General features: G+C 36.7%; 1 protein-coding gene across 1 annotated transcript; it reads left to right on the forward strand.

Annotated features, from left to right (window-relative positions):
* Window positions 1-796: 796 nt before the first annotated feature.
* Window positions 797-7,871, forward strand: LOC131951204 (calpain-5). The gene is made up of 7 exons (XM_059313541.1): window positions 797-967; window positions 2,156-2,287; window positions 2,911-2,962; window positions 3,414-3,564; window positions 4,941-5,121; window positions 5,652-5,842; window positions 7,682-7,871. The coding sequence occupies exons 1-7, from the start codon at window positions 797-799 to the stop codon at window positions 7,869-7,871; spliced, it is 1,068 nt and encodes a 355-aa protein (XP_059169524.1).
* Window positions 7,872-9,816: the final 1,945 nt, after the last annotated feature.

Raw genomic sequence — 9,816 nt, forward strand, 5'->3', positions numbered from 1 at the left:
GTATCGCACCGGGTGACAATATTTAGTGGGGTGACACCAAGACCAACACTTTTCAAAATATATACAAAGAAAAATGATTTTGCCACTTCAATTAATGATAAATTAGAGTTAATTCTTTAAGTGCAAATTGAATATTCCGACAATGGGGAGGGGAGGGGGGGATGACACCATGAAGAAAACGAGTTAACTAAAGTGAAAACAGTGCTAATTCCAGTTGTATTAATCCCTGATTATAGATAAACATCGTTATAATTAACCGTACTCAATATAAAGCTGTTTCATTGGGGGGGGGGGGATGAACAAAATTGACAGAGAAAAAAAATGTTTAGATGATTCCAATAACTGATAAGTCGAAGATCGGGCTGGGGTTGACACCATATCTAATAATTTACTATGAGATCGATTTTTGTTTCAAGTTATATATGTATATATATATATATATATATATATATATATATATATATATATATATATATATATATATATATATATATATATATATATATATATACTTCTCCTTTTATTAGGGGGGGGGGGGGGCGACATCATGAGTGGCACACCGGGTGACATACGACTTAGCTAAGCCCCTGATAATAAGTATTTAGTATTTTCAAGAGTGGAGGTGGGGTAATTTTAACGGGTTTTAATTGACAGGTGGTACTTGACAGTGGGGAGGGGTTGTCGGGGGGGTGATTTAACTGAGGGGTGGGGTGGGGGTTGAGTGTATGTGCTTTGTAAGAGCTGCATATTCTTCTAATCTACTGCCTTGTCTATACAAAGTTGATGTGAGTACACCATGGCAAACGGCGACAAGAAACCCCAGCTATTTAGAGAACAAAACTACGCTGAGCTACGCGCCCATTGTCTGTCTACTGGGATCCTGTTCAAAGACCCAGAATTTCCACCTATCATAAGCTCTCTGTGCTTCAACAACACCGACAAAGGCATCGAATGGAAAAGACCCCGTGTAAAGAAATAGTTTAACTTTTTTGTCTTACCTTTAAAATAATGTATTTGTGGTATTAGGGTTTGAGTGGTCTAGCGGTAGAGAGCTAGACTGCTAACCCGTAAATCACGAATCCGGATTTAAGTCAGTCACTAAACCGTCATTGAGTCCACTTATCTCTGATGGGTACCTAACTCACGTTAGGGCAAATAAAGGCGGCTGGGCATAGTGCTGGCCACATTACCCCTTCATGTGCTGAGGTCACAGAAACAGATGAACTCTACTTGCCCCAAAGGCCGTAAGGTTTGGAAAGGGAAATTTACTTTGTTATATTAAGAAATGGTGACAAGTCAGAAGGTTAAAATACGTTTTGAATTGGAATTAGATCTTACAGCACCAGCTAAATCGGGAGTAAACGCTCGAAAGGTAAATCAATATAGTAATATTATAGCAGTATTTTACATCTTTGAGTTCATTCAGCTGAACTTTGTACCTGAATCTAGTTGGCTAAAGGTATCTATCAAAATCTAAAACTTTTTGTAGTATAATTTAAATTCCCATATAAACGTCAACATCTTTTATTCCGCGTGAGATAATTCATAACAATCTATGGAAATTAGGTATCAAAATTAATAAATAGTTATAGTAAAAACAAATATCGGTCTAATTAACCTTTGTTTAATAAAAATAATTTAATTGCGTCCATATGATAAAATGCAGAATGTAAAACCTTTACAACAGTCTACCGTAACATATTCAGTAATTTTAAAGAAGTAATTAATTAATTAAAATATTATTATGTTGTTCAATAAAAACAAACTAATTAGCATGATTTGTTTACGAAAAATATTTTAATTCAGTCCATATAAGAGAATTCGTAATGTAAACATTTTACCGTAAAATACCCACAGTTTAAAGTAGTATTTTTTTGTTAATGCAAGCATTGATACCTAATACTAATTCAATTTTTGTGTAGAAAAAACATTATTTATTTTTTCAGAAGTGTAATACACGTATAAATAAAATGAAGCGCCTATCTTAATTTTGGCAAACTAAACTTGTGTCAATTAGATTTTCTATTTTGCCTGTAAAAGTAAAGTTCCCTTTTCAAAACTGACGGTCTATTGGGCAAGTGAAGTAGAGTTCCGTCCCTTTTGCCTGTACTTGATCAGTATTTAGTAAAAAGCGAACTTTACTTTTGTACATCAGGAAATAATCAGGAACCCAAAGTTTGTTTTTGGCACCGTGAAGACAGAAAACATCTCACAAGGGAACCTTGGCAACTGCACATTTGTAGCGGCGTGCGTGAGTGTCTGTCATGACAGGCAACTGTGGGAAAACGTGAGTTTTTGTTTCTTTGTGGAGACGGCGTGGTCGAGTAGTAGAGCACTTACTGCTATGCCGGCAGTCCCGAGTTCGAATCTGGGATCATGTCAGTCCGCTCAGATTTGATTGGTACCTAACTTTCGTTAGAGAAATTAAAGGCGGCTGGTCATAGGGTTGATCACACAATGTTGAGGTCACAGAAACAGGCGAACTCTACTTCACTTGACTGTCAGGTTCGAAAAGTGAACTTGACATTTAGGTGCAAAATTCGTGTTTCATTTACGTATGTTAAACGCAGGCGTTAAATACTGGTGCCACACACAGCGGTGTTAAATGTAGTTGTCAAGTACCGGTGTCTAACGCAGACATGAAATACTGATACCACAGGTGTCAAATACATGTGCAAAATACAGGTACTTAATAGCGGTGACAAATAGAGGTTTGAAATGTGGGTGTCTAATTCATATGTGAATACCTGTATTAAATTCAGGTGTCGATACTTTTTAAAATAAGGGTTTCATAACAGGTGGAGATTAATCTATTGGGTCCAATAACACGTTCGAAGACATATGTTTAATTATGTTGGTTGTTAAATAATCAATTGGCTGTAACCTAATTACAAAAATTTATTTGTACAGGTAGTTCCAGATTCCAAGAAGCAGGTCTTTTATCCAGCGTTAGCATATGCAGGTGAGTAGATTATATTCGAATATGTAGGTGAGTATATTATATTCGAATATGCAGGTGAGTAGATTATATTCGAATATGTAGGTGAGTATATTATATTCGAATATGCAGGTGAGTAGATTATATTCGAATATGTAGGTGAGTATATTATATTCGAATATGCAGGTGAGTAGATTATATTCGAATATGCAGGTGAGTAGAATATATTTGAATGTGTAGGTGTGTTGATTATATTCGAATATGTACAAACGTTGATTACATTCTGGAATGTAGATATGGTGATATTCCGGTATGCAGGTGAGTTAAATATATACGAGTACGTCAAAAGGTTAATTATAGTCTGCTATGTAGGTAAATTGATTAGACTCCTCTTTTATAAAGCACCGTTCACTCCTCAGTACTTCTCCATACAATGTCTTGCCTTTACTAAACCAACCGTTAAATCGCCTGTCAGGTATCTTCCACTTCAAGATCTGGAGCTTTGGCCAGTGGATGGATGTCGTGATAGACGATTACCTGCCCACGAGAGGTGGGAGACTTATCTTCACACACTCCAAATCTGGTGATGAGTTCTGGGCAGCACTGTTGGAAAAGGCATATGCCAAGTAATAATGGATGTACTGTTGGATGTAATGTTGGATGTAATGTTGGATGTAATGTTGGATGTAATGTTGGATGTAATGTTGGATGTAATGTTGAATGTAATGTTGGATGTAATGTTGGATGTAATGTTGAATGTAATGTTGGATGTAATGTTGGATGTAATGTTGGATGTAATGTTGGATGTAATGTTGGATATAATGTTGGATGTAATGTTGGATGTAATGTTGGATGTAATGTTGGGTGTAATGTTAGATGTAATGTTTGAAATTATGTTGGATGTAATGTTGGATGTAATGTTGGATGTAATGTTGGATGTAATGTTGGATGTAATGTTGGATGTAATGTTGGAAGTAATGTTGTATGTAATATTGTATGTAATGTTGGATGTAATGTTGTATGTAATGTTGGATGTAATGTTGTAAATAAAAATTACCAGTGTGACCTACTTAGGTCTGGTAATTTTTATTTTTGCTTTTGTTATCATACCATAAATGGTCTGTGGTGCAATCACTGGTTTTTTCCACTGTCTTAAGAAAGTCTTAGACTCAGTACTTTTCCATTATGATATGATTGGTTGATTCGGACCAGGTGATACCCCAACCAATAGCCTTATGATTTGAAGGTGACCTTCCATGTTGCCTAAGTCGATAAATAGACCGCGCACACGTTTCTCTAGGCAGTTACTTGACCAGACTTCGTTGAGAGATAATAAGCCCTGTGTGTCGCCGTGTAGTACTAAGTAGTTTAAGCAGCATATTCTTATATTACTTGTGGTTAAGTAATACTGTATGCTTTTAGCAGTGTTGTGTAAACTGTGGTGATTTTTCTGAAGTATTATAAGCTGTGATAGTGTATCATAGTATTTTTCCTTACCAATTGTAAGTTGGGTTTTGTTCATTCTGTAAATCTATTTTATCCTGTATAAATCTAGAGTACGGCCTTGAATTTGTACACTCATTAAAAGTTATATGCAGATTAAATGTATTGTTGGCATCAGTAGTTTCTCTAGTGTTTCCCCTAGACGTCAAGTACGAGTCCTAGTGAACTATTGTGTTAGCTTTCTTTTATTTAGGCTTTTCACCATCTGTGTATAATCATTTAAACGAATCCGGGAGCGTTCGCCAACTATCTGGCTGATAGATTGGTGTTCGTAACATGCAATGTGGATGATAAAGTAGATGTTATTCTAAATGAAATTATGTTGTATGTTAAAATCTTAAAATGTTGGATGTTTTATTAGATGTAATGTTTGATGTATGATTATAACAATGTTTATTTTTACATACTATTTTAGAACTGTTCGTAGAAAAAGATTCATGTAAAAAATTCCCAATTGTTTAAATATTACGAAACAAAAATGTTAAACGAATATGTTCAGGTTCATCGGTTGCTACCAAGCTTTGATATCCAGATGTCCAGAGGACGTCATGGTGGACCTTACTGGGGGCGTTGCTGAAAGTCTTGAGGTCAAGGTTGGCACTGACCAACAGAAACAGGATCTCTTTGACTCGTTGCTCAAAGCGAGGTCTAGTCAGTCCATCATTTGTGCATCTATTCATGTAAGGCATGTCAGTAGTTGCGTGTCTAATAGGCTATTGTTTCGTGTGTTTCATGTGTGATAAAGGCCGTTGAAGCCAAACTATTTCCCATCGGTATTGTTTTGGTTAGTTAAAGGCAGAGTATCTGTTATCTTTTATGTACAGAATGAAATCTAGTTTCTGGTTATTGTCTGTGGGAGGTGGTTCTCGTCTGTGGGACTGGTTATTGTATATTGTCTGTCCTACAGATTGTGTAAGCTAGTCAGAGGCTGCTGTCTTCGCTCTATTAAGTCGAAACCAGAATTTTTACATCTACAAACCAGAGCGACCCTTCCCGGCGCCCGGGGACAAACTTTCGATGTGCACACCCCCCCCCCCTCAAAATTTCGATTTGAAGCCCCCCCCCCCCTCAAACTTTTGATTACTTTTTCCAATCCATTTTGGCGCCCCCTAAGACAAATGTCCCCCCTGCCCCCCCCCCCCCCCCCCCATCGCTACGCCTCTGCTACAAACCTAGCCTTAACTTTACACGGAGTTCTTTGAATCCCCAGAAAGACATTTGCGGAGCAACCGAGAAGCGTGTCGGCCTTGTGCGAAACCACGCCTACAGCATCACAGACGTGCGACACCTCCCACTCAAGACCACTGGCAAAATGGCCATGTTCATTGTTAAGACGATCCCGATGGTACGACTCAGAAACCCGTGGGGTAAGACGGAGTGGACGGGTGCCTGGAGTGACAGGTACGTTTTGGAATCACCTGTTTCTTAGGAACGATGAGATAATCGTCCGAATATGTTACTTGGTTCGCTGAATCGCTTTAGCTTTAGCGCACTGATTCTTTAGCATCTCTGGATACAATAAGTAATGTAATCAATCAAACATAATTATGTAAATTTTAAATTGAAAAATCTCTATTTTTATAAAGAACACATTAGGGGTCATCCATAAATGAAGTCAAGCTTTTTTTTGACGTTTTTACCCCCCCCCCTCCCCTCCGTCACACGTCGTCACAAAAAGCCATTCCCCCCCCCCCTAAAATGACGCCACACCTCAGCCTACACCCCCCCCCCCCCCCCCTAAAAATTGCAGTTGAATTTTTTTTAAACAGCCATATTTTTCCAAAAAATTGCCTGAACTCTGTCAAAATAGAGTATTTTAATCAATTGTTATTACAATTATTTAAACAGTTTTCTAAAACGCAAAATAACGTCTAAAATTCGTTTTCTAACATTGCTTTTACTTTCTCGTATATACGTAGTATAGAGAAAGTATTGTAATCGTGCAAAAAAAAAATCAAGATTTTTACAAATCTCGACGTTTTACACCTCACTGATACGGAAAAACATAATTTTGCAATCTTGTCCGTATGTCTGTGTGTGTGTGTGTGTCTGTGTGTCTGTGTGTCTGTCTGTGTGTAAACACGATTACTTGAGTACCGTTACAGCTAGGTTGATGAAATTTCATATATAAGTATTATATCAAAATCATAGATCCGTATCAACTTTTGAGCGATTTCCGATAACCGGAAGTGGTACTTTTTCTACTTTGAATTTTTCAAAAGCCTATAACTTGAGTACTAATTCAGATAGATAAATGAAATTTCACATGTAAGTAAAAGATCTAATTCTCTACCTTCTATCATATTTTGAGTAATTTCTGTTGACCGGAAGTACTAATTTACGCTATTTCCGATTTCTCAAAAAACGCATGTAAATTTATAAAGTACTAATTATATTTTCTACTAGATTTTATTCTATTTTTAAAAGTTTAAGTAAACAAAAATCATGTCTATATTCCGAGTTGACATCCCACGTAGTGTTATATTAGAATATTCGAGAAAGTTTAGGGGAGATAACTCCCAGTTTATTTTATAATACAAAAGTGTGACGTCGCACCATCTGAACCTCCCCCCCTCCCCCTCATCACACACCGTCACAAAATTACGGACCCCCCCCCTCCCCCGCTCTATGAGTGTGACGTCATTTATGGAAAACCCCTATGACTGTAAATTTAAAATATAATTCAGCTCATATATGAGCACAATAAAAAATTTAAAAAATCACAAACTAATATTTCAAGATAGATGGTAACAGGACATTATCCCTAGGTCATTTTATCCGACATTATCCCATAAAGTTAAAACACGATTTCATATCTTTTCTATTTTTCGAAGTGTCATTTTTTTTTCCACCAAGGTCGAAAGAATGGGAACAAGTCAGCGACTCCGATAAAAAAAAACTGGGCATTAAAATAAGGGAAGATGGAGACTTTTGGTAATTTCTACAATTTTGAAATTGTGTCCTTTTTTTAAAATTTATGCTGGCTGTCTCAAATTTAGTATAAAAGTAAAAAAAAAGAGTGTATTAAAAGCATAAAAAAACTGTAAAAAAAAATAAAATAAAAACAAAACCCTCACAGATAACTATAAACACGAAAAATGGAAAGTAAAAGAAAAATAAAAAATTAATTTCATTCTTCTAATTCGATAAATTGAATTATTACATTTATTCATTTGAAGCAAAGGGCTGCATCTATACCTTTGAATGAGAAAGAAATAAAAACTTACATGTATATTTTAGGATGTGCTTTGATGACTTTACCCGTTATTTTACTGACATTACAACATGTCATATACTGACACACGGAGCAAACTCTTGCTGGAGAGAGATCGTTGTTTGGGGGGATTGGAGGTCGCCTGACAGAGCTGGAGGTTGTGAAAACTATTTCAGTTTCCTGGACAACCCTCAGGTGAATGTGTTTGGTGTCTAACCCAACCCAACCCAGCCCAACCCAACCCAACCCAACCCAAATCAACCCAACCCAACCCAGCCCAACCCAACCCAGTCCAACCCAACCCAACCCAACCCAGTCCAACCCAACTCAGCCCAACCCAACCCAACCGAACCCAACCCTACCCAGCCAAACTCAACCCAACCCTACCCAGCCAAACCCAACTCAGCCCAACCTAACCCAACCCAACCCAACCTAACCTAACCTGGCCTAGCCTAGCCTAGCCTCTAGCCAAACCCGACCTAACCTGATCTAACCTGACCCGACCTTGACTTGACCTGACCTGACCTGACTTGACTTGACTTGACCTGACCTGACTTGACCTGAATTGACTTGACTTGACTTGACTTGACTTGACTTGACTTGACCTGACCTGACCTGACCTGACTTGACTTGACTTGACTTGACTTGACCTGACTTGACCTGACCTGACCTGACCTGACCTGACCTGGCTATCTTGCCTGACCTAAACAGGTCTTAGACTGGTTATATAAAAAAAAATATTATATAAACATTAAAATATTTTCTACTTTTTTTTAATTTACTTACATTTTAAAGATTACTAATATGTTGATTCTGTCATTTGTGATAAATAATGCGACATTTTGGTTCGGGTTATAATACTCTGCTCTGTATCTTGTTCCTTTGGCTTGTCGCTAACAGTGTTTCTTCCAGACTATTTTTTCCTGCCTGGGAGGGGGGGGGGGGTACTTGAAATTTTCAGGGGCAGGGGGGGGGGGCGGACTAAAATTTCCGGGGGGGACACTAGTAAAAGTTTATATCTTCTATGTAAGTTTCCATTTCGTTCCATTTCGTTCGAAGAAACACTGGTCGCTAATAAAAAAAATTTTTTTTTGTTTTCAGTATGCGCTTACAGCGGACGATGAGAATGACTTGATTATTTCCCTTGATCAAGATGTCAGACAGACAAAAGATATCAAGAAAAGGGGACAGCACCACGTTATTGGTTTTACTATTTTACAGGCAAGAGTTATCTTACTAAAAACTATCTTTCGAATTTTATCATTGTTAATAAACATTGCTCATTCTGATAATTCATTTGAATTTTTAGATTAGAAACAAAACATTTTTAAATTATAATTAACTAGACATTGATAAACAATTGTTTTTAGTCCTATTTTTCACATGAAAAGCCCTAAAGCAAAGCAAAGTTTGAGTTAAAGAAGCAAACGATTATTTCAAACAGACAAAAAAAAACTATATATTTAATTGATACAGTTTTGAAGAAAAATAAGTTATAATTTCATCGTAACATCTTGAACCGAAGTCGCTATTATGAGTTTCAGCGTAATAACAACGCAAACGAAAGTAATAATTTGTACTCACCGAATCAATCAAGACCATTAGTCTTATTTGGTAGCTGTAAAGATGATTTTTACGATTGATTGTGTACATACATTCAGCCGCGGCCTTGCTGAGCGCATGCAGGGTTTCTTTCACAAAGTGGTACTTGAAACTAAAACATCCTGGTGAGATAACCGAAATAACATGGGGGGGGGGGTGGTCGAGTCGGTAAAGCTCATGTTTGCGAATCCGAAAAGTTTCGACATCGAACCCCAGAAGAAGGTGAGATTTGTTAGTTGGGACAGCCACACTGCTAGGAGAGACAACTCCCAAAAAATTGTAGCTTATTCTTGGTTGAACAAAGTAGATGGAAGCAATTCCAAAAAGAAAAGCAATCTGAAATCGGAGTCAACGACCTAAAATGGGGCATAAAATTCCAACACTAAAAATTAAGAACGATAAAGAAGGAGAACAGGAGAACACTGTTTCCAATATATATATATATATATATATATATATATATATATATATATATATATATATATATATATATATATATATATATATATATATATATATATATATATATATATATATATATATATATATATATATATAT

This window comes from Physella acuta, unplaced genomic scaffold (genome assembly GCF_028476545.2).
Source record: "Physella acuta isolate Inbredline_101_S28 unplaced genomic scaffold, ASM2847654v3 ptg000804l, whole genome shotgun sequence".
Taxonomy (NCBI): Eukaryota; Metazoa; Mollusca; class Gastropoda; family Physidae; genus Physella; species Physella acuta.

Coding starts and splice junctions, on each gene's coding strand:
- LOC131951204 (XM_059313541.1), top strand. CDS start 797: ATGGCAAACGGCGACAAGAAACCCCAGCTATTTAGAGAACAAAACTAC. Junction 968..2,155: donor TCGAATGGAAAAGACCCCGT/GTAAAGAAATAG, acceptor TTTGTACATCAG/GAAATAATCAGGAACCCAAA. Junction 5,843..7,681: donor ACGGGTGCCTGGAGTGACAG/GTACGTTTTGGA, acceptor TGTATATTTTAG/GATGTGCTTTGATGACTTTA.